At 34.3% G+C, this 26,716-nt stretch overlaps 1 protein-coding gene across 1 annotated transcript in view; it reads right to left on the bottom strand.

Annotated features, from left to right (window-relative positions):
• Ccdc178 (coiled-coil domain containing 178) overlaps window positions 1–26,716 on the bottom strand; it is a 302,072-nt gene that overhangs the window by 231,205 nt on the left and 44,151 nt on the right. The window contains exons 5-10 of the mRNA XM_013014802.1: window positions 23,914–23,985; window positions 16,836–16,975; window positions 10,548–10,570; window positions 8,586–8,668; window positions 7,348–7,548; window positions 5,785–6,005 (exon numbers count right to left, since the gene is read on the bottom strand). Of these exons, the coding sequence (XP_012870256.1) occupies window positions 5,785–6,005; window positions 7,348–7,548; window positions 8,586–8,668; window positions 10,548–10,570; window positions 16,836–16,975; window positions 23,914–23,985 (740 nt within the window). The remainder of the gene's footprint in view (window positions 1–5,784; window positions 6,006–7,347; window positions 7,549–8,585; window positions 8,669–10,547; window positions 10,571–16,835; window positions 16,976–23,913; window positions 23,986–26,716) is intronic.

The raw sequence follows: 26,716 nt of genomic DNA, 5'->3' as shown, positions 1-26,716 counted from the left end.
GATGTATAAAAGTTAATTGTTTCAATAGCCAGGCTGGCACGTCCAAAAATAAAATCATTAAATTTTTACCTACAAAACATTGTGCACTGTTATGTATTTATTGTGTAATTAATATTTCATGGCAGAAAACATCAAAACAAACATAAAATTAATAAATTGCTTGTACTAGTACTATTAATAGCTTACAGTGTCTAAAATATTTTTCTTTCAACATCTACATTAATAAATATAAACATTATCATTTCCCTCTCCATTTCTCCCTTCTTTCTCCCTATTTATCTATTTATCCTAATCACACTATTTTTGCATCATTACATTATATGATACATATTTCATAACATCATCCATTACACAGTTTGTCACCAATCATAAGTACCTTATTTCAACAATATGTGCACAACATTTTGAGGGAAACAGAATGCAAAAATTATTATGGTAAGAAACTTATATGAAAATTGTCTAATCTTTAATATTTTCTACAAATGCATATTTTACTTTATTATCTTTAAGTATTTTCACAGAAGAGGTGCCATATAACAAACAGTTTATGAATAGAGTGAGTCTTGATCAAGGCATCTGATCAAGACACACTCTATTCATAAACATTCTCACCCCCCCTTCGACCCACTTATTGCCGTACTTTTCTTAACTTTGTATCAAAAACAATGAATTAACTGCATCATCTACCTCCTTTTGCTCTTTATTTGCCTACCTCTCTCCCCTTGGTAATCTTTGTAAAAGATTATACTATTGAGCTCTCCTTGGAGGCTATTATACTTCATTTAATTCATTTGTAATCATTTGCATATAGCCCATCCCAATGTGTTTACTTGTAGATTTATAGGTACATACTACCTACCATGAATGAATGTAGAAAACCATGAAACTTTTGTTTCTCTTGTTTTCACTTACTGCACTTAATTTTCCCAAGACTTTCCATTTGCTTACAAATGATACAATATCATTTTTCTAATGGATGAGTAGAATTCCGTTGTGTATATATACCATAATTTCTTGATCCATTCATCCATTGAGGACCATCTGAGCTGATCCATACATCGGCTATGGTGCATAGTGCTGCAATGAACATGGTTGTGCTGATGACTTTACTATAACTTTGTATTCTATTTGATAAATGCCCAGGAGTGAGATTGCTGAGTCATGAGGTAGTTCTATGTTTACTTGTCTATGTAACATGCATACTGTTTTCCAGAGTGGATGAATTAAGCATGCACTGCAATCAACACCCCTTATGGCCAGCATTTTCTGTTGTTTACTTTCTTGATAATGACCATCAGAACTGAAGTAAGGTGAAATCTCAGTGTTGTTTAGATTTGTATTTCTGTTAGAGTCAGAGCTATTGAGCATTGTTTCATGAGCCTATTTGCCATTCTTACTTCTGAGAAATCTGTTTTTAAGTTCTAAGTGGATTTTATCTCAGTGAGAATTTACTTTTTGAGTACTTTTGAGCTCTAAGTATATTCTAGATATTAGGCCCTTGTCTGATTTTTTTTGGGGTCTGGTAGTGGGGCCTGAACTCTGGGCCTGGGCACTGTCCCTCAGCTCTTCAGCTCAAGGCTAGCGCTCTACCACTTGAGCCACAGTGCCACTTCTGGCTTTTTTTCTTTTTGCTTATGTGGTACTGAGGAATCAAACCCAGGGCCTCAGGCATGCAAGGCAAGTGCTCTACCACTGAGCCACCTTCCCAGCCCCTGATTTTTTTTTTTTTGGTGTCAGTTCTGGGTCTTGAACTCAGGGCTTGGACTCTGTCCCTGCGGTTCTTTTGCTTCAAGGCTATCACACTACTTCTTGAGCCACAGCTCCATTTCTAGCTATTTTTTTTCATAGTTTAATGGAGATAAGAGTCTCACTGACTTCCCTTTCCAATCTGGCTTCAAACCATGATGCTCAGAGTTCCACCTCCTGAGTAGCTAAGATTCTAGGCATGAGCCACTGATGTCCAGCTCTCAAATGCATTCTTAAAAGTTCAAGGTAAGAACTTCATAAATATTGGTTTCCAAATTATTCTTCAGAAGAGCCCAACAGAATGTTAGTACAGAAGAATATTAAATGCCAAAATGCTTTTCAACATGTTTTCCTTTAAATTTATTTTTCAACTTGACCAAAACAAATGTTTCCTCCACAAATTTTATATTACAGGAAATATTTCATCTTAAAATGTCTCTCACAAAGAGGTAATGGTCTCTTTATTTTCCTCCCAGAATATACGATAGGTTGTAAAATTAATTATTACCTTAAATAGATGTACAAAGGGGTTTCAATACAACTTGTCAGTCTGAGTACAACGTATCTTGATTAGAGTCACCCTTTATCATTTACCCCTTCTATCTAACCCTACCCCACCCATTCCCTCAAGTTACCTAGTTCCATTTCCATATATTTTAATTGATTGATAAAACTGAATTAGCCCACCATTCCTCTCTCCATATACCTTAAAAACCATATACCTCAAACAAAGCATGTTTCAGCTTCCTGGTTTTCATTCCATCTGTTTTAAACTTTCTGTTACTTCTTCAAAGAAGTTATACCATGGGAATCCACCCCTATCTATACTATGCTTTAAGGAGTTTGATTGAATATATATATATATATATATATATATCCCTATATGTTTTCACGTATGTTTATAATTTATATCAAACTTCCATATAATTTAGAAAACATATATCCTTTGTCTTTCTGAGACTGACTTACTTCATTCAACATAATTTTTTCCAAGTCTATCCACTTCAACAACTAATATTTTTCCTGATGGATGAAAAAAATCACAATTTTCATAAAATGATAATATGGTAATATATTCCTACATATATTCATATATATGAATTCACATATTCACGTATATGAAATTTCTTGATCCATTCATCTATTGTTGGGTATGTTTCCATAATTTTGCTATGAGAATAGAGCAGCAATAGTCATGATGGTGCAGGTATCAAAGTTATCTGATTTGTTTCTACATCATAGTTACTTGAAATGGCGTTATCATTGCAATGATTAATACAAATGTTAGAAACTGTTGTGATATAGTTTATTATTACCTACAGGAAGTTTATTTGTATTTACCAGCTTTTGGCTCTTTTTAAAAATTTTTGTTCTGTGTCAAATGCTAGATTGCATTAATTTTTCAATTGTAAAGGTGATGTACAGAGGGGATATAGTTATATAAGTCAGATAATAAGTACATTTCTTTTGAACAGTGTCACCCTCTCCTTCATTTTCTCCCAGTTTTTCCCCTCCTGATCATCTTCCCTCCCAGGCTGTTTGTTGTTGTTGTTGTTTGCTTGTTGTTGTTTTTTTTAAGACAGGTACTCCACATACTTCAGGCTGGCCTCAAACTCTCCATCCTTCTTCACATCTCCCAAATTACTAAGTTTACATGTTTATACCCCTGAGATCTGGGTTTTGGCTTCCACACCCAAACATCTGGTGTTCATCATGAGATCTAGGGCCACTTGCCTCAACATAAAATATATGGAGGTAAATGATGGTGAAGGACTGAAAGGTTTTATTACATGGCATGGGCAGCAATAGGAACAGGGAAAGTGCACATTTCAGTCCAACTTCAGCCACCTTCAGCGAACAGACATGAGCTTAGATTAGGGGAGAAGGGGAAAGATAAGCATAATTGTTAAACAGTCCTTGTCACATAAAATCTTTAGATGTCTCTGTGTGTATTTTAGCAAATTGTGCACAATTTTTAAAAGATGATGATATTGAAGCATCTCAGCCTCATTAATTTTTTTTTCTTTTCAACAGACTGAGTTTTTAAAACAATAATGAAATTATTTTTCTTTATAGGCTAGATTGAATTGCATTATTTTACACCGTCAAATATAAGGTCTTTCATGAAGGATAAAAGTTTTTTTCATCATGGAATAGTTTCTGCTTATTGTTAAATTGTTATATGGTTAAACTGTATGTTAAACAGCAAATATTTATGTCTATATCCAGACATATGTATGTCTATATATAGACATATATATGTCTATGTATACACATATGTATTTCTATATATATTAAATATTGTTTTTCTCATTAATATGTTCTTATTTTATTTAAATGGTATTTTTATCTGTACAAAGTTTTATAGAGGGTTACAATTCATCATGTAAATTTCTTAGCACAATGTTCCTTGATTATTGTTCTCCCTAGCCCTCCCAACCCAACGCATTCCTTCTATTTTGCTAGCTTTATAGAATATACAGTGAATATTATGATTGAATTCTCTCCCTTTCTTCTCTTTATTCATCTACACCCTCACCATGATTCAAGTTACAGCTTCCTGGTACTCATTTCATTAGATTATGAGTTTTCTAAGGAATTATACTATTTTAATTCCCCCCTGCATAAACCATACTTCAGTTAAAATGTTTGTGTACATGTGCAAATCTGTTTATGTTTACTTATATTTATAAATTACAACTAACTTGCAGCTATAAGAGAAAACATGTGCCCTTTGTTTCTATATTTGACCTTAAAATGTATCAATTTAGTTTTAAATGTACACTTTTGAAATTATTTAGTTTTCTATTAAAGTAAAACTCTATATAGTTGATATAATTAAAATTTTAAATTTATTCTTTTTGTGACACATGTGCATACACTACTTTTCTCTAGTATAAGAGGATAATATAAGAGCATAGTAAATGTTAGTTAATCAGAAAAAACTCTTTCATTTATCTTCATCAACAATATATCATAAATATATTCTCCTTCAGTTCAATTATAGCACTAAAAATGTCGGGCTATTTTGCCAGTCTTTAGGTGAGTCATGACTATAATCCTAGCTACCCAGGAGACTAAAATCTAAGGATAACATTTCAAAGCCCCCTCAGGCAGAAAAGTCTGTGAGACTCTTCTCTCCAATTAGCCAGAAAAAGCCAGAAAGTGAAGATGTCCCTCAAGTGTTAGAACTCCAACACTAACAACAACAACAACAACAAAGCAAAAATCCAAACAGGAACATGAAGGCTTGATTTTATGTCCCATCACACAAAAAATATGCGAGTGGGCTGGGAAGGTGGCTCAGTGGTAGAGCACTTACCTTGCGTGCATGAGGCCGTGGGTTCGATTCCTCACACCACATAAGCAAAAAGAAAAAAGCCGGAAGTGGCTCTGTGGCTCAAGTGATAGAGCACTAGCCTTGAGCTGAAGAGCTGAGGGATAGCGCCCAGGCCCAGAGTTCAGGCCCCACGACCGGATCCCCCCCCAAAAAAGTATGCCTGTTCTGGGTGCCGGTGACTCATGCCTATAATCCTCACTACTCAGGAGGCTGAGATCAGAGAAGCCAGCCCAGGCAGGAAAGTCCTTGAAACTCTTATCTCCAATAAAATACACACAAAAAAGCCTGAAATGGCACTGTGGCTCTAATGTCAGAGTGCTAGCTTTGAGCAAAAGAAACCCAGAGACAGCACCCAGTCCCTGAGTTCAATCCCAGAACTTGAAAAAAACATGATATACATGTGTGTATATATACATATGTATGCATATATATGCTAGGCTATTTCAGTCACAAAATTTGATTAATAGATTGATTAATTTTATTAACTCTCATAGGTATAAAGGTATGCGAAATAGATATAGTTAAAATGACTACCACTAAATTATAAGGTGCATAGTTTAATAAATTGTCATCTTAACATAAATAGCAAGTCAATTTTGAAAAATGAAAACTGGAAATATGTTCCTATATATGAAATATTGTGCATAACTAAATAAGAATAGGTAAAATACATATCCCTTATTCATTTACTCATTTACCTCATCTTTTTTAATATATTTCTCCTTGAGAGCTTCATGTTCCTGCTTCTGCTTTGTTTTGAGAAGAAAAGAACCTTCAGACATTAGTTTAATATCTTCTTCAATCTTTGTATTAGCTTCTTCAAACCTATTCTTCCGTTTTGTAAGATTTTCTAATTGATGGCCTTTATCTCGAAGGTGCCATCGTAATTCTATAGTATCTTTCATATAGGCTTCATGTTCTAGATGGAGAAAGATAAGGACAAAATGAGACTTGGGTACCAAAAATATCAAGAAAGACATCTTCAAAATTAAACATAAGCTAGGTGCCGGTGGTTCATGTTTATAATCCTAGCTATTCAGAAGCCTGAGATCTTAGGATCATGGTTCAAAGCCGGCTGGGGCAGAAAAGTCCATGAGACTCTTATCTCCAATAAACTAATCAGAAGAAGCCAGAAGTGGTTCTGTGTACAGTGCTAGCCTTGAGCACAAAGAGTCTCTTTATTTCAGAGAAAATGGTTTTAACTTTTCATCATTAAGTATAATGGTGTCTGTAGGCTTGTCATATACAGCCTTTATTATATTGAGGAATGTTTCATGGATTCCTAAAGCTTTCATCATAAAGAGGTGTTGGTCTTGTTGAATGCCTTTTCTGCATCTATTGAGATGATTATGTGATTCTTGTCCTTGCTTCTACTGATGTGTTGAATTACATTATTGACTAGAGTATATTGAACTATCCCTGGAATGAATCCTATTTGATTACAATGTATATATTTTAAATTAGTTGTTGAAATTGATTGGCCAGAATTCTATTGAGAAGTTTTGCATCAATGTTCATCAAAGAAATACATCTGTAGTTCTCTTTATATATACTGTTTATAATTCAGTTATGAATTATATATATATGTACACATACACACACACATATATAGCCAGATTAAACCCAAGGCCTCATGCATGCTAGGGAAGAGTTCTACCACTTGAGTATGCCTCCAACCTACCAGGAATGTTTTGATAGGTACAGAACTAAACATTCTTTACCATTACATTATAAATTTTACCTTAGATCCTTCACTCTGTGGTCTAAAAGACAACATTTTCATTTTAAACATGTATTATTCTGTGTGACTCAGATAACTTTTTAAAGTTCTATTCCTGCTAGAATATCTTTTTACAGTAAATTTATTTCTAAATTCCCAGATGCCAGTGCATTAAGTTCTCAGCATGACACCTAAAACTCAATTTTCATATGGTTAAAAATGTGTCTAAATAATGCCAACTGTTAATTATTTTAAATTTCTAAATGTCTAATAACTAGAATTCTGTCTTCATCACAAGAAACATGTGCTATACATTTGAATGTCCCTGGGGTATCATGAATTCATGGCATTTCCAATGACAGCAAGCCCAGGTGTGCTCTGCAGAGTGGACAGAACATTACAATTAATGCCATCAGTCCAAAGTTTCCTGGTTTGTAAGAAAAATACAGTCTTTGAAATCATTCAGTTAATTGTTGTATACAGAGCTATAGTTGATTGCCTGTGCTCTTCTAAAAAAGAAAATGGCAATATTGAAAATTACCTTTCTGCACAGCTAATGGAAGTTCTTGAATTTTCCAGATAGACCAAGAGTCAATTCTCATGCTAATCCTTTTCCTTCTTGACTTTTGTTGCTTTAAAGCTAGTTCTGCTAAGGCCCGGTCAGTTTCAAGACTTTGAATGAGTTTGATAATCTCTGACAGCAATGTTTTCATTTTTTCCTTTAATTCTGGACATGTTATATCTTAAAATAGAAACACATATTCCCATGTTGGTTCCCATCCACGGGATAAGAAACCGGTGTTATTTGTATTGTATTCTTTCAAATATGTTTTATATATTATATATTTTCATGTTTATAAATATACTTATAAATTTATATATGATTATAGCTATATAATACAATTATAATGTTGATTATGGAATTTGGAGGCAGATTTTTAATCAAGGGGTTATAAGACAGAGACAGAGAGAGAAAAGAAGGAAGGAAGCAAGGAAGGAAGGAAGCAAGGAAGGAAGGAAGCAAGGAAGGAAGGAAGGAAGGAAAGGAGGGAAGGAGGGAGGAAGGAAGGAAGAAAACAGGGAGGGAGGAATGGAGGGAGGGAGGAAGAGAAGGGGGAAAGATGGAGGGAGTGAGGAAAGAAGGAGAGAATGGAAGAAAATAAAGGAAGAAAGAAGGAAGGAAGGAAGGAAGGAAAGGAGGAAGGAAAGGAAGGAAGAAATGGAGGGAAAGAAATAAAGAGAAAGAAAGAAGAAAGAAAGAAAAAAGAAAAGAAAAAGCAAGCAAGAGAAAGAAAGAAAGAGAGAGAAAAGAAAGAAAGAAAGACAGAAAGAAAGAAAGAATGAACGAAAGAAAGAAAGAAAGAAAGAAAGAACGAAAGAAAGAAAGAAAGAAAAAGAGAAGGGAGGGAGGGAGGGAGAGAAACAATTTCACTGGCCACATCTGAATGCTCCATGATGATACAGGATTACTAGCTACCCAACTGGACAGATAAAGGATAATGCACTGATGGTTACAAAAAGCTCCATTCAACAGCTCTGAAATACAGTTAGTAAGAATCATCATACAGAAAAACTTAGACTAGCATCTGGCACTTAATGGTCATTGTAAGTACTTGGGGGATAGATGCTTTAAATGATACAGGGGACTTATGTCTATTCAGTACTCAACAGAATTAGGACTCATAAGCATAATTACAGTGAAATTTAGAAAGAAATTAAGTGAAAACTCAATATGCGATGACTATAATCACTTTAGCTAAGTACAAAGAACAAATTCACCTTTGTCTTTTGGTTTGCACACTTTCACTGGTGTGACAATAGTCAAATCTTCCTTCAGGTCTTTTCTGGAAGCAATTCTTTCCCTATATAATAAAAGAGACAATTTGCAAAGGAAAGGTGTAGTTAAGGTGATACTTCTTCATGGAATTTTAAATGTTAGCGTATCTGGTAATCCTACTACATAGAGACTAATATAGGAAACTTCTAATGGATATTTAAATATTTAGTGGGTATTAATTGTAAATAGGATTTGCATTTAGTGATAAAAGAATTGAAACTAAAAATGTGTTACCGAAGAAGCTGGTCAGTTTTGTGTAAAGAAGAAATTGGTCTTGCTAAAAATGTTGCTATAAGAAAAAGAATTGAATTAGGAGGAGATATTCTTTAATTTCAGTTTAACAATTTCTGGGAAATCAATATGTATGACAAAGTATAAAAAGTATCATGTCAGGCTTAAATTCACAAGCTTTTACAAAATGCCTGAACTAAAATGTTATTCACCTTCTAAAGTGTCTTTCTAAATGTACAATAAAATATTTCTCACCTGCATTTCTAAACTAAGCATTTATTTAAAAAAATTTTCACTGATAGAAGTTTAAAAAATCAGATTTAATATAAAAATACTTATAATTACAAATTAATTTTTATTCAATAATTATTACAACTTATTTAAGAAAGTGATATACACACATAAAAATCATATAACGTAAGTCACATTTATCTATTCTCTTTAGAGATACAGTACTAGTATATTAAAAGGCTGATGATATCTATTAAAATAGCATCAATTTTCTTTATTTTTCAATTAATAGAAAAATTTCACATTCTCTTTTGTTACATGATATCACTTCAAACTTATTTTATAGCATTTCATCCCCTCCCCTACCAGTTTGCTCACATCTGGTGCTCTACCACTTCAGACACACACACACACACACACACACACACACACACACACTACCCCTTCAGACACACACACACACACACACACACACACACACACACACACACACACCCTCCAGGCTGGTTACATTGATGATAGTCTAGTGTATTTTTCTGCCTGGGCAGACGTCAAATGGTAGTTCTCCAAACCTCAACTTCCTGAGTATCTAGAATTACAGGCATGAGCCACTTGGCTCGTGGCTCAATTTCCTATTTCAAATAGCAACATATTATCCTTATTGTTTTGCCATTTATGTGGAAAAGCCTATTTTCTGTGATTATCTTTCTTTTAGAATGTTAATTTTCATTTTTAACTATTTTTTTAAAAATACAGTGTATTTTCTTATGTACTGAAAACTTTGAAACCCCTTCCTCCATACCTCTGTTCTAGTTCTGTTTGATGTGCCTAATATGTTTATTTCAGTGATTATATCTGTTGTGATTTGACAAGTAAATGCCTTTAAGTGCTTCCAGATCTATGATTGGTTCACTTCAAACAAAACAAAGGTAATTTTGTGTTAGCTACTCATGAGGTCATCAGACTGGTCAAAATTCTGATATACATTTCCCTGCTAAGGAGGTTGCTATTCTTCCTCTGACATTAACAATAAACATCATACATTTGGGATATTCTCTTCCAGGCCACCTCGGATAGGGATCTGAACAGCTGACTAGGAGGTAACATATGATGCTACAAGGCTTTTCCTAGGCAGAACAGCAGCATATTTAATTGAAGTTTTCTTTTAGAATTCTATTTTCTACTACATTCCAGATTTCTGCAAACATTAATTCAAACTGATTTTGCTTTCTTTTTTTGCAACTTCTCAGTTGTTTCCTGTATGAATGGAGCCTTAGAGATCCTTATTCTATCACTTTCAATCCTGATTCTAATATTAAAAAGTGCTTTAATAGTTAATGTAAACAATCCTACTTTCAATTTCCTATTCGTTTTGAAATAAAATTGATCAATTAGAGATGGTCAAAAACCTCAGTATTAAAAGGAGCAAGAACATTACTTACCATTCTTCGAGAGAAGTTTCAAACTGACAAAACAAAAGATCTTGATAAGAATTAAATTTAAAGCATATGAAAAATACAATTGGTAAAATTCACTTAAGCTTAAACTCATTCACAAAACTATCAGTTTTCTATTTCACATACCCACTGTACTTTGGTCAAGTTTTATACCCTTCATTGATGCCCAAACTTGTACATATTCTTCAAACTGCCTTACTTACCTGTAATTATTACTCCTACTTGCTATTTTTTCAACTCTCATCTATTCATTTCTAAATCGTTCATTAAGAACCAATACAAATGCTGCTAATTCCCAAAGATTTGATAAACACAAAATTATATGGAAGTTCACAAGCATTTAGTTTTCATCCTTTTCTTTGTCAGGCATTATGTCTTACAGACATGTTCTAACAATCTCAGCTCTGTAATAAGCATAAATTTCCAAAAGCACAAACACTATCTATGCAATGTTATGGTTCTCATAAGTGCTCTGAACTTAGAGGCTAAATATATACAATTTTCTTTGTCAGAGGTGACTTAGTAGCTGTTGTTGTAAGCCAGACACAAAGAAACAGGTTGGATGGTTTCCCTTATTTGTTGTAACTAGAATGTACCTGTAAATGCACAAATAAATACACTGGCTGGCAAAAGACAAAAAATATACTTGGACATGATAAATTATATAGGACTCTAGACATTCACACAGTGAGACCAAAGGAGGATATTCTTAGGAGAGGCTCACAAGGGGTCAATAGCTATGAGCATATGATCATATAAAATGATGTTGTTGAAATGAACTTCAAGAAGTTGAAAATATTTTTTTGTTAATTTGCCTTTTGTTTTGTTTTTCTCCTTTGTTGCTGTTTTTGTTTTCTGTAGCTTTTGTCTTTGTATGTAAGGACATCTGCTGTGAGAAGGGTAAAAGGGAGGGGTAAAAAGGTGAGACAAAGGGTGAACAAATGCAGCGGTGACACTCATTAGACACTATGTTGAAAATGAACTATAAAACTTGTAGGAGGTTGTTGGGAAGGAAAACTTGGGAGAAAGCAAGGGAAGAGATGCCACTTTTCAAAAGGAAATGTACTCATTACCTGATTTATATGACGGTAACCCTGCTGTACATTCACTTTACAATAACAATTTATTTTTTTTAAAGCTGTTGCTGTTGGGCCTATGAATTAACTAAAAGTTGGGCACTCAGCTCTCCACTTTGGATCTGAGCAATTTCCTGTTGCAGTCCCTTTATGATCACCTTAGGTTCCACGCAGAAAGGGATTCACCAATAAGCAACTGTGGCAAAAAGCGAAGTGACTGTGAGCTAGGCAATTCCTTTTTTGGGTAATATTGAAGAAAGCAGCCCAAATGTGCATAACATCCACTACCAGGGACAACCATGCCATACCTGTGACTGTTTTAATTCTGCTTAGCTTTCCCTCCTCCTAAGTTCAATTCATCTTTTGTAGCCCAGAGTCAATATCTGTATCTCCAAAGGTGGGTTCTAACTTTCCAAGGATGCCATGTAATAAATCTCCTTCCTATATCTTTCACCATTGCTCTTTATATAGCATGTAGTGGCAAGTGGCTAGACCTCATGTGGAATCCCAAGAGTTTGGGCCAGGGGTCTAAAAACCCAGTTTCAGCTTCAATGCTATACCAAAATCCAATTAAACACATACACACCAAAAAAGAGAACCATGGAATTATCAAATCCTTGGATATATATTTTAGAAACTACTTCCAAGTTGCACTATGAGAGCATTGAATTGATACTGAAAGCAAAGCAAAGCAAAGCAAAATACTACTTAAGGGAGACAAATGGACAAATTCTTTCAGGACAGGTTAAAGCTTCTCTGTGGAGTTCCTAAGGAATGGCGGTGTGTGAGAAGAAATAGGTGATAATCAAATAAACAATGGAAGGGCTATATAAATCTTATTTATTCTGCATCCCCAGAATGCAGGAATAAGTCTCTAATCATATTAGAGATATGTCTAAGATGTAGAAGTTGGTCAAGCATGGAAGTGTAACAAAGACTTAAACTGCTTTTGCGGAAAAGCACTGACAGCTATAAAACTAGCACACACAAAAAATTCACTTTGAATTGACATTTGCAGAAATTAGAAATCTAGTAAAAACAAACAAACAAACAAAACAAACTAGAGTGGTTAAAGGAAGATATATCAAATAAGTTGCTGCTTTGTATGATGTGAGAAACTTTTGTTAGACTTGGGACCACAATTTAACTATAAACAATGGCCCTTTTATATCTGTCTTTATTTTAAGGCATTTGCTGTGGAATACAAGAAGGGCAGAATTCATCAATAACATCTTTACAAGAAAGGATAGAGAGAGAGGAACTGCAGAGCCACCTCTGGTCAGGCCACAGCCAGACAAAAGTGACTTCTTTATTGTTCTCTTTGGAAATGACAGTGATGATTACTTCTCTAGAACCTTGCCATAATAACCAACCAGGCCATACAATGATGAGGATTGCTTAAGAATTATGCATATTCTCTTCTCCTTGCCCAAAGTCTGTTTTTATTTTAACCTAAAGTTTGTGTCTATACTCCAAAGCTTGATGTAGATGGACTGAATTGTTTTCTCTCTCTGCAGTGGCCTAGGCCATAGAATAAATCTCCTTTTTCTGCCCTTCTCCTTTACTTATCTCTTCATTTGGTATTGGGTCAAATGGCTGAACCTGATATGTGGAATTCCTGGGATATGGGTCTTGGAACAAAACTAGTTTCAGAAGCCTAGAGGAAATCAAAGCAAAGCTTAAGTAACTAATAATATTTTACAATGGGCACAAACAGGTGGCAGGTGGGTAAACAAAAACAACAGAAATTCATCCTGAAATGAAATATTTTAAGGTTGTACAAACTCAAATATAAGCTTATATAGAATGAAAAGATTCTCAACCTGATCTTTTCATTTCCTTTGTCTTCAGCTGTAGTAGGTTATAAATTCAGAGTCTGGCTAACATGGCACTCTACAGCTTGAGTAATACCTCCAGTTTTATTAACTGGCTACTTTTGGAGATAGAGTCTAGTGAAAACTTTTCTACTTGGGCTGTCCTCAAATTTCAGTCTTATGGATCTTAGCCTCCTGAGTAGGTATGCAACAAGATTTTGAAGCCCCTGCCCCAAACTCGAGGAGTTTTACTTATCAGGTCAAGCCACTTGTCCCTATATGCTTAGGAAAGAGATAAGGTGAAAGGAAAGAAAGAAGAGCTATCAATGACAGTTATGGGTAGGCAGCGCTTTACTACATCTTTCATACAGCTTTAGGGGTACAGACATTTGTCTTAGGTTAGATAGCAAGGAGTGAGGAGGGTCTGCAAAGGTCACAGGTATGTCTTAGTTGATTATTATCTCAGCCTCTCTCTCTCTCTGGAGGAGTTACAACTTTACCATTGGAGCAGAACAGGAACTAGTTGGCAACAACTGTCAAATCTGATATTCATTTTTAATTGCATTAAATAAAATACTTCATTTGTTAATAATTTTAAAGACAGAAGTTGCTACTTGATGCACCTAACATTCCCATTAAGTCTGCTTTTTATTTTATACTTTCATTAGAAATTCTCACCAAACTATTATGTGTTTAAATATTACTTTTCTGAAGGAAGTTTTCATAAAACCTGCTAGCTTCAATACTGAAAGCTAAGATAAAATTAATGTCATGGTAGAAATCCCCTCTCATATCTTAAACATCTGTAGAGATAGTATGTAAGTACTGAATACCATTTCTCTTAAAGAACACTCATATCCTTGAATTTACTTTCAGTTTAGAGCATGCCATAGCTCTACCATTCAAGTCAAAATCAATCTGGAAACATATACAACATTTATCAAACAACATGCCCAATTTAATTGGTTGAGGAACAATTTCACTTCCCATGTTGACAAACAAATCAACCTCATGCAAAACTTAAGACATTAAATCCTGAATTTATTTATTGGCAAATAATTATGATTTGGAGGCAAGAAATGCGGGCAAATGAGAAGTTTTCTCAACGTGACTATGTGGCATCAGGGAAGAAGGATGTTCCAAGGAGAGAAAGGAAGAGCAACAGGTATCAAGAAAGTGGTGATGAGAGACAGTGGTCTATAACTGTTCAACTTATTTTGTCCTATTTGTACAGAGCTAATGCACTGTGTTTAGTATGTAAGGTTTTATCTACACGGGTTTGATTAAAGAAACCAGTGAGGTCTTCTCTAAACAATGAAACAAGAGGCAAGACACACACGCTCAGTTAAAGAGCCTAGAGAACCACTGGCCTCACCTCTTGCAGATGTGTAAATTTCAAGGGGCATGGCACAAATCTGAGGCAATGCTGTAGAGGAAGAGGTGCCAGCTTTTGGGAAAGCTATGGCATAGCTGTAGGCAAGTTTTGCTTGGTTTCATTTGGCTCCAGATGTTTAAGGAAGTTTTCTTTTAGGCTGAACATTCAGATAATATAGCAAAAACCTCAATGGCTATACATGAGGGAACTGGGGGTTCCACTTGGAACTGAATCTGAATGCCAGTTCAGGTGATTAGTAGCTGCGTGATTTAATGACTTGACATTTCTTGTAAATAAAGGTAAAGTTGGACTCATATAAAGACAATATAAAAATAGATTATTGAATGCCTTGAAAAGAGCAAATGTTTGGAACATCATAGCTGCTTTTTTAGGTGACTAGGATGCCTTTGGTATATCTGGAAAAGAAAACTATGATTTCAATCCTCACTAAATTTTAATTCAACGAGTATCTATTGAGTACCTACTGTGTACATGGCAATGAGCTCTGGACTAGATGTAACACTAAACCAGCCAGCCCCAGTACTGATCTTTGAGCTTCCTATTTATTCATTTGGCCCTATATATTTCTATAAGAGAGGCTCTTTTCAGGTTTTCTGAAGACAAGGCGTAAGATCATTTGTAACTTATTTTATCTCAGTGAATCTTTTAGCTGCCCATTATTCGAGATATTTAGCAGTTGCTCAACCAGTAGGAGCCCCTGGTAGGAATGCTGGAGGACACAGGCTATGATAATAGAATGTGCTCACAAGGCCCACTCCAGCCTGTGGCTTTGAATCATGTTAAGTCACTATTCCCTATATATCAATTAAGTACAGCAAGGCATTCAATCATAATCTTAGGAAGTCTAGGAGAACAAAATATAGTAACTTCTGTCATGATTTCAACTAATAGCAGCTGTCATAAAGGTTTACTAAAAGAGCTATGACTACTTTCATTTTTTAGCAACATGGGTAATTGTTAACTAGACTAGGTAAGATATGTACATCATATTTCGTTAATAAATATTCATTCTTTTCTGTTTCCTTAGAGTACTCTTCAAAATCCAGGAGCCTAACAGTCCTATAAACTGAAAAGTATTTTCCAAAGGACTATTATGATTTGGAGACAGCAATAGATGGGATAACAATAAGTAATACTGTGAAAATAATAATGGTTAAGACACCTTGAGGACATTGGATATGCTGGAGTTTATTCTCACACACTTCTTTATCTCTCTATTACCATCTAAAATCATGCAACAGACCATGATCTTAAGGGTTATATTGAAGCAGCTCTCAAAAGAGGCACCAATAATAAGTGGCCCTTAGGAAGTTCTCTGAGTCAGACCCAGTAGCCATGCTAAAGGAGAAGAAAAATCACAAGTCCTTGCATAAACTCATCCGCCAGGCAGCCTAACTATTCATTGTTTAGAAATATCATCTTCATGAAAGATAGGGTAAAGTTTGTTTTCTTATATCATTCCTAAGCCATCTTTTGAAATTATTGGCAAAAGTATTTTCAAGACTGATTTCCCTTCAGGACAATGAAGGAAAATACTGACATGTTAAAAACAAATGAACATAAAAACAGAGTGTGATGATAATGGTGATATTCTCCTTCAATGGACCTGTTAAGTATTTATTTAGAGCAAAATAACTCATTAAAAGTCAAAACTGTCCTTATATATACCAATTTACTTAGCTAATCATTTAATTAGGGTTGTAAATTCTATTTATTAGACAAGTTGGCTTATGGAAATTACTAGTTAGCATTATTGTCTCTGGAAAAGAACAAACAGATGGGGGAACATCCACTTAATAAGGTCATTTCACCCTTTTGGCATGAGACTGTCAAAAATGTCTAGTTTAGCAAATTATACATTTAAAGGAAAACTGAAACTCTACTAGTTATCAAAGAATTCAGAATAATTCCCCATGATTGTTAAACAAGACATCACTGGGCTGTAGAGAATTTACAAAAGTGTTCACATTTTTCAATAGGCCCTTACTTGTTTCAAATAATTCTGTATTTTTGACTCCACTTCTTCAATATGTGAAATCGTTTTGGTGACACATGGTGCTGGTATGTTCACTTGAGAGCAGCTGTGGCGGCGACTGGGGTAGCCAAAGAAGATGCCTTTGCTCACCTCTGAAGGTACAATAGACCGAGAAAGTATCAGCATTTAAGTACAGAGTTATATACCTTGATGATTTTAATATGTGAAAAGAAATATTCTGCTTTATTAGTATGAATAGTCTTAAATTTCTTTGATCATAAAATTACAGAATACTAACTACTTAGCAGACTGAGAAGAGGATCGCAGTTTGAAGCCAGCTGAGCAGGAAAGACTCTTCTCTCCAATTAACCACCGAAAAGCCAGAAGTGGAGCTGTGGTTCAAGTGGTAGAGTACTAAGTTTGAGCAAAAAAAGCTAAGGGACAGTATCCAGGTCCTGAGCTCAAGATTCTAATACCAGCACACACACACACACACACACACACACACACACATTCTAGAGTAAAATTTCAAAAAAGGTAAAAACCTAAAATAAACATTGAAGATGACTTAATAATATACCAAATAAAATTGAACTCAGAAAACCCAAATAAAACATTCAAAAAGATTTCAAAATTCAACATGTTTCCTAGGATTATGAATGAACACTGAAAAAAGAACATTTTTTTAAAGTGACAGGCAGTATTTAATTAATTTTTAAGGTAAATCTTTAATCCTAAAAAAAGTGATTCCAAAGCATATTTTAAATATGTCCTTCAAAGAGATCACACATCGTCCAGTATAAATAGCATTCAACCACTCATGCATTGAAAAAGTTCTTCCTTCAATCCAGAATGGGTTTCTCCTGCTGAAAAAAAAAATAAAATAAATAAAGGCAAGTAAGTCTCCTTCATCCTCATAATAACCTCATTTTCTATCTTCCATTTCTGAAAATTGGAGTCTCATGCGAAGCGTGATTGATGTTCTCACTACAGCATTCAAGCTACATTCATCATAAAATCCACTCAGTCCGATGTGCCTCAGTGACTCTAATCCTGGCATGTCCTGAATTGGTTGAAGGTTGCAGAAGCAGAGCAAAGTTGTTCATGAAACTCCACCAAAGTGCTTACTCTCAATCCTTTTGACTCCCAAGATTCTACAGGGCTGGATCATAATGGCAATCACTGATCTTAAATGGGAGACACAAAATATCTCAGTGTGTCAATGAGAACAACATAGTTTCCTCATTTCATTTGACCTCAGAGTACAGAGAAATGACTTTCTTCTTGTTTCAATGTTAGGCCACGGAGACAAGAAGCATCCTCAAGATCATTTCAATTGCATTCTTTTACATGTCTTTTAAATGTTATCTTATAGAAAGTATCCTCCTCCACAGCTACAGTCTTTATGAAAATAAGATATGTGTATCATTTATGAATAAAAGTTCATTCTACCAAATATTCTTTGGTTATATAAGTATACCATTGACCAACAATTTCATGACTCATACTGATTTTTATTTTCTCAATTAATACGAGTCAGAAGTAGGCTAAGCTAAGTACGTTGTTCTCACTCATTTCCCTCCATCCCTCCCTCCCTCCTTCCTTCCTTCCTTCCTTCCCTCCTTTCATCTTTCCTTCCTTCTTTCCTTCCTTCCTTCCTTCCTTCCTTCATTCCTTCCTTCCTTCCCTTCTTCCTTCCATCTTTCCTTCTTTCCTTCCTTCCTTCCTTCCTTCCTTCCTTCCTTCCTTCCTTCCTTCCTTCCATCTTTCCTTCTTTCCTTCCTTCCTTCCTTCCTCCCTCCCTCCCTCTTCCTTCTTTCCTTCCTTCCTTCCTTCCTTCCTTTCTTTCTTTTTCCTCCCTTCCTCATTCCTTCATTCTTTCCTTTTTTTCCTGAAACTAGGGCTTGAACTCAGGACGTCAAGCTTTCACTCGGCTTTTTTGCTCAAGGCTTTCTTTCATTCTACCACTTGAGATGCAGCTCTGTTTCTCACTTTTTGCTGACAAATCAAAGAGTCTCGTAGACTTTTCTGCCCAGGATGCACCCTCATATTTCAGCATTCTGAGTAAGCTAAGGTTATAGGCATGAACCACCGACACCTGGTTGCTTTGTTTTGTTTTCTTTCCTTCCTTTTTTGTCTTTTTTTTGGGGGGGGTGGAGCTCTTGCTGGACCACGCTGGCTCTGAACTTACTATGTAGCTCAAAGTTAAGCACATTTGATGTTATGTTTTTACATAACCCTCATAACAATCTTAGGAATGAGATTTATAGATGAAGAAATCAAGTCTTAGATAAGTCATATAATGTTCATGTCCACAGAGCTCTTTTGTGGGAGAGCTAAATTTACACTCTATCTCCCCAGTTATGAAGTGTAATCTTTACTATGAAGATTGTTTTACTATTTTTAAAGAACAGAAATATAAAGAGAAGCTGTCTTAAAATATATTACATAACACTCCCCTGCTGCTTAATTTTGAATATTTGATAAAACAGTATCACTACTGATCTGATATTCAAATGTGTTTTAGTTTGCATTGATCATATCCTAAAATCAGATATTTGTTAAGAATATATCATGTGTGATGTATTCTACCTTTCCTTTTTAATTCACCCACATACATTTTTTTAATCAATAATAGTCAAAAGGACCAAAGAACAAGCTAGTTAAAAAAATTACAAATTGATCTCTCATTCAAACATGTTGAAAGAACTTTCCCACAGGCAAGGTTTTGAGAAGGTTTCAATGCACATTTTACAAACAGGCAGATACTGTTATAATCCAAATATTTATTCTGCTTCATTAACATGTAGGGGAAAACAAATGTAGCATAGTATTGACTCATTTTATCTTTTTCTTGACTATAATTTCAGCCTTATTCTGTGAATAATTGATTTCCATAGCACCACTATGGTTTAGGATTAAGATTTTATGAATAGCCAAGTAGGGGGAACAAAATAATATGAAATTAAAACTGCACAAAAAATCTGTTCTGACATGACATAGTAAATAGGACAAGACAGAACAAGATTTTCTGAGTTGTTACTGCTGTTTGTGTTCTAGTGCAAGCACAGCATAACTTAAAGTTTTAATTTCTTTTCCAGTTTTCACAGATTTAAGGTGTCAGTATGGTATCACAAGGTCACTGCACTATATGCCCATGCTTTTTTGTTGTTTTTAACTGATAACAGCTATGCATTTTTAATTAACACTTATTCAGTGTTTAGAAATCACATTTCCCAGCTGATAAATGAATGGGTTGGTAGGATGTAGTATAAGATATTTTTGATGTAATGAATTAAGTTTTATTTGAACATAGATTTATGAAGCTCCTTATGATGTGCCCTGTGCACAAATGGTCAGAGGTTTTGAGAATTAAGCTTAGGCAGTATTTTCACTGTCCTTCAATATGTCCTTGAGTCCAGCTTCCTGTCTGAGAATCACTGAACAAAAACTGAGATCCTCCTGGCTCTAAGCCAGAGATGAGTTTTTGTTGAGACTGAAACATGAAACTTCCTTTTGAGAAAATACCATGACACAGTTGATTATACGAGATAATGAAACAGAAATATAGTTTATAAATTTAACTCACTTTGCTCAATGAATTTCTCATATAATTCATTCACTGAGTCCCAGTAATTTAACATCTTATCACTACTTTTCTTCCCTTCATAATGTATATTGTTTTTGTACACATCACACCATTTATTTTATTATTCTTCACCATCGTGTTCTTAGAAACAATATGTTTCACCAAGTTGTGCCTTTTGGGAACCTTGATTTTCTTTCAAATTGAAAAATAGTGGTCTTGGTTCTAGAAATAATGTATTCTCCATTCGAAGCCTCTGTTGTGATGCACAGAACGTATTTTGTTTGTTTTTTTTTAATGGAAACAAAGATCACTTCATTTTAATAGGGGATGGATTAAATCTCTCTCAGTGCTCTTGGAATAATTGTATTTCCACCTTATCTTACATTGTTGAGGTCAGTTATCACTGAACATTCAGAACAATATGAACAAAAACTAAAGAGGACTAACTCTCTACCCATATCTCTTTTGTAGACAGTAATGGTCCTACTGCTTAATAAGATTTATGAATGAAGTTTCCATAAACTGGGGAGAATACATGCCAGAAAACATGAGGAGAGAAACTGAGGAAATTATTCATAAAACTTTCCATCTCTACACATAGTTGCCCTCTTTAATGTCTGTAAACCGTCAATGGAAAATAAACAGGGGATCGGATCAGTGCAAAACAGCACTGAGTGGTGGAAACATCTGGAATTCTCAGAGCAGGAACTAAAGAAAACAAAGAAGAGAAAGGAAGGGTCCAAAAACCAAGATGGAGTACAATCTGATGTGAGATTTTAAAAAATTTCTGAGAAATGACTTGTACCTAGAAAATGTAGAGAAAACGTATAACTTACTATTCAAAAAATGGGCATCAGACATGAACTCTCCGTATATGACAATGTACAAATGCAAATGAAACGTCTCTAGTCATCACTAACCATGAAAAAAATGTAAATTCAATCAACAGTACAATAACACTTCCTACCCTCTATAATGTCTACAATTTGGGAGACTGTCAGGCTGCATATTAGTGAGGGTGGAAAATGGATGGGCCTGATACAGACTTTTTTGGAAAATGGGGTGATAGCTTCTTATAAAAGTTATATACACACTTAGCATGGCTGAACATTCCAATTCTACGCATTTACCCATAATAAGAAAAATATATCCATAAAGACTGTTCATAATAGTTCTACTCATAATAGTTCCAAATCACAAAACCCAAAATTTCTGCTAATGGCTAAATGGAAAAGGAAATGGCAGAATATTCATACAAGGAAATTCTAGAGTGCAATAAAAATGAGCAAAGTTCTGACATAGGCAACATCAATACAGCTCATAGACATCTCCTAATTCTTCAAAAGAAATTAAACACAAAAATACAAATGAAGTAATTATATTTGTTATTTTCTTTGTGTGTGCTGATTCCGGGGCTTGAACTACAGGCCTGCGTACTGTCCTTAAGCTTTTTTACTCAGAGCAATGGCTCTCCCACAGCTCCACATCTGGCTCTTTGGTAGTTCATTGGAGCCAAGAGATGTATAGACTTTTGTGCCCACCTAGGTGGGCACCAAAAGCCTCAAATCTCAGTTTCTGAGTAGCTAGGCTTACAGACATGAACCACCAGAATCAGAAAATCTCAATTCTCAGTTCCTGAGTAGCTAGGATTACAAACATGAGCCACCAGAATCAGAAACTCATATTTATTTTAAACTTTAGCCCTTTGAGCTTTAGTTTGTTTTTCAGACAGGTCTTGAACTTTTGCTTGGGCTATTCCTAGACTGTTATCCTCTTACCCCAACTCCTGAATATCTTGGGCCACAGGGGTGCATTGCCATTTCTTTCCTTTTTTTTTTTTTTTGGTGATAGAGTTTCTATCATTTTTTCCAGGACTGATCTGAAGGGTCAGGATCTTATCTCTGCCTACCAAGTAACAGGGATTGTAGGTTTGATCCACCTTGCCAACATCCTGCTTCTCATTCCATTCCTGCTATAAAAGTCTGAAATAGTTATATCATCTTCGAAGTTTCCATTTTTCATTCAAGTCTCAATCTACATTTCCCATAGAGACTAGGAAAGCAACAAACCTTATTTCTTTTGTAATATTTACCTATGGATCTTAAAAAGCCTATTGATTTCCTTTTATTATTTCTCTTTCTCTTTCATATCTATTGATCCTTCATAGATTAGGTCCTCTCACTACAAGTTGGAACTGTTTCCATATATCATCTTGTAGTCAAATAATTCTGCATATACACTCAGAGTTTGTCAGCCAAGGATTTAATCCTATAACATTGCTACATAAATATATTTAGGGCTAGAGCTAGGAAATACAAAAATAAGGTTTACACTTTTGATCACAAAATTCAAGATATTATTTGTAGATTTGTTAACCAAGTCTGCCCATTTCTGAAACCCTCATGTGCCTTCCCCCAAGCAATGTATCTTTTTCTTGTTCTGTTACTTTTCCTACTCTTTGTACAAATCAAGACCTCACTTTCCTTTCACATATAAATTCATGCTTTAAGATTCAGTTAAAACCTCTTTTCATCCATTAACCCTTTTCTTTATGCCTGGAGGCTATACAAATGGATCTTCCTTAAACCACTGAACATATTTCTTGTCCGAGGTATTTATTTGGCAAGGATGATCTTTGTCTTTCTGACTGTCATCTATCTAACCATTATTTTCTGTTAAACTATAAATTGTGATACATTTTTTAATTTGTCCTGCAAGATTATATACTTTTTCAGTACCTCTGTACTATAAAATAACACATGGCTATCAGTGTCTTGAATATTAATTGGTTCATAAATCATTCATTTGATATTTTAAAAACCTGGCCAAAACTAATTATGACCAGTATCTAACCACAGGCAATAAACTTTTAACCTAAGATCATAAAGTCCTATTCAAGCTTTCTCTTCACAGAAATATATGGTAATGTTAACATATTCCAATTTATTCTAATAAACTAAAATTCCCAAGTAGAAAATTTTCACAATTATAATTCATATTTTTCATAGAGTGTTCCAATAGAATGAACTGAGAAAAACAAACTGTGAATTCCTATAGATTAAATGTATGCATTTCTTGATTTTTTTTCCACCTACAAGGTTAAAAACAATTGCAGAAATGGTGTTTTAAAGAGTCTCATTAAAGGATTTGGACTATATAACTCCAATAAATTTTCTTTTAGTCCTTTGTTCTCCTAAGAGAAATCTGTGCAGTGAACTAGAAAGGTGTGGTAGCCAGTTCCTGTCAGTCCTGACATGGAAATCTAAAAATATATTTTTAAAAATTCATTTATTTCTGTAATTATATAACAAATGTAGCAAACCCCAAAATGGTTATGAACAACACATCACTGATAAAATATTATAACACATTCTTAACATTATGTGTCATGTTTATTTTTATAATATATAGGATTTATTTCTTATTAAAATATTGACATAAGAAACTTGACTATAAACATAGTTTTGTTAGTTTACTACGTGATGCAAATTTAGTTCTTACCTTCAGTATTGGTCGTTTTAGTATCAAGATTTTTAATTTTCGGGGTGGTACTAAGTAACATCCATCCATATTCTTAATAAAGAGAAAACACAAATACTTGAGTGCGCAGTTAAAACAGCCTTTTATACATAACCAACAGAGTGTATAAAGAAATTCTATAGAAAACATTCAACTCTTGTCACTGTGGCTTAATTAGTTGTAGTTAATAGTGAAAACTATTTTTGTGTATATAACAATATATAAATACCTAAATATACATAAATACATAAGTAAATATAAAAATATATAATTAATATCGTATTAGGAAAATACATTGTGATTCTGAACACAAAGATGAATTTAAAGAAATAATATTGAGACCGAATTTAAGTTACTTTTATGATATATAACTGAAAATAAGCAACAGAGGCACGGAAGGCAAAGAATTGAATAAACTATACACACACACACACACATACACACACATACATATGAATTCCTCACAAATAAGGTTCAAAAGGTAAGAGGAGTTTTAGGAGAAATTTTATGAAGACAATCTATAGTAACAACAGAATTTTTTAAAACAAATGTAAAGTAGCTGTTGAATTAATCATGTCCAGGTGTAATTATTTGCCTTTATTATTCGTTGGGTTTACTTGTAGATTTATAGGCATATTTTAATTATTACAAATGAGGGGTTAGGAGAGGATTACAAGGGCTCAATATCTATGTGCAGATGATCTTATAACATGATACTTATTGAAATGAACTTCAAGAAATGGAAGCAAGAGGGATTTTTTATTTTACTGTTTGCAGCTCCTCTCTCTTTTTCTCTCTCTCTCATTTTTATTTGTTTTATTCCCTTTGTGGCTCTTTTATATTTCTGTACCTTTGTCTTGTTTAAGTAATTTGGGGAGGGGAAAGGGAAGCACAGAAATGGCGGGACAAAGAGTGCATTAATTCCACCGTGAAACCCACTAGACACTATATTGGAAATGAGCTATACAATTTGCGGGGAAGAGGAAAAACTGGGAGAGAATGAGGGAGGGGGTGACATTATTAAAAAGGAAATGTACTCGTTACCTGACTTGTGTAACTGTAACCCCTTTGTACATCACCTTTACAGTAAATATTTTAAAATGTAAATATATATATAATAGCTACATTATTTACATACTTTCCTATATAATTAGACATATTATATATAGTATATTATATAAATGTAGAAATCATATAATATATATGAATTATATACAAAGTATGTATTATATAGCATATATTTCTATATAGATTATATTTAAAATATAATATACATGTATGTATGTATACACACACACACACACACACACACACATATGTAGTGGTTCTGAGGATTGGTTTTAAGGATTTGTGCTTGCTAGCCAGCTGCTCTACCATTTGAGCTATGCCTCCAATGTCACCAAATGACAAATGTAACTGAATAAATTTTTCATCATTTAAAATTAATAAAAATGAAAATATCCTATAAGAGCTTCTAGATCTGTTCAAAAATGGTATAACATGCAAAATGTGAATGTTCAAATACAGATAAATAATAACACTTAAAATCTGGTTTGAAAACATTAAAGATAAACACAAGAAAGAAATAATTTACAAAAATGTAAATGCGTATTTCTCAAACACCACAGACACATCCGGGTTATTCATAAACACTATCATGTGATAGTAAATGATATTGGAGTCAAATGCCTACTTTATGAACTGGTAAATATTTTACATTGTGATGATAGCTTCGGTGTCCTCCCTTGGTTTTCTACTTTACTGTCTCTGCTAATAACATGGTTCTCATATTTTCCAGTTTATTATTCCATTGGAGCTTTATTTTTATTCAAACTTTCAGTAGACCTTCCTGAAACATGCTGAAGGCTTGAAGGCCACCAGACTTCGTAGGCAAAGAAATCAAATCAATACTCTAGGCAATATTGAGTAAAAGAAGATTTTCAATGATTTTAAATTCTAAAGCAAGTAGTACCAAGGAAATTTAGCAACCAGCATTCCCCCACCCCCACCCCTGCTACAGCTAATAACTCAGTGCAAGGATTCTGGGAACAAATTTGGCATTCTCTAACAAAGTCTACATTATGAATGTCTTATATCAGTTCTGAGATTAAAATATATCGTAGAGAAATTCATTCAGGTAGAGATGTAAAGATGTTTCCAGAAACATCATTAAAAAAACTCCACACTATATATTAAGTATCCTTCAAAAGACGAAAGTATTTTTAAAAAATGGAGCATCAATGTTGTCAGTGGTATTATTGTTTAAATATTCAGAAAAATGAATGAAGCCAAGAACCAGTGGCCTATAGTCCTAGCTACTCAGGAGGCTGAGATCTGAGGATTGAGGTTCAAAGCCAGCCTGGGCAGAAAAGTCCATGAGACTCTTATCTCCAATTAGCCACCAGAAAACTGGACGTGGCCTTGAGCTGAAGAGCTGAGGGACAGCACCCAGGCCCAGAGTTCAAGCCCCAAGACTGACAAAAAAATGAATAAAATTCACCAAATACAACACTGAACAAAATAAAACAATTTGGACGTAGGTAATAAATAATAATAAAGGAAGGAAGCCTCACATATTTATTATTCCTAGGAGAACATGAAAAAACTAGAGTAAAACCTTCAGATATCTATTTATATGTAATACAAAAGTCCAGGGAAATTAGTCTACAAAGCTGGAGCTTCTGGACAGCCTGAAGTTTTGCTGAGGGGTGGGGAGGGGAAGGTAAGAAAAAAGAAATTACATATAGGATTTTGAGCCTATTACTTTTCTACAAGCATTTGTTAT

Source organism: Dipodomys ordii, unplaced genomic scaffold, assembly GCF_000151885.1.
Source record: "Dipodomys ordii isolate 6190 unplaced genomic scaffold, Dord_2.0 Scaffold25, whole genome shotgun sequence".
NCBI classification, from domain to species: Eukaryota; Metazoa; Chordata; class Mammalia; order Rodentia; family Heteromyidae; genus Dipodomys; species Dipodomys ordii.
Note: the sequence above shows the minus strand (reverse complement) of the source record. Positions and strands in the feature narration are given on the sequence as shown.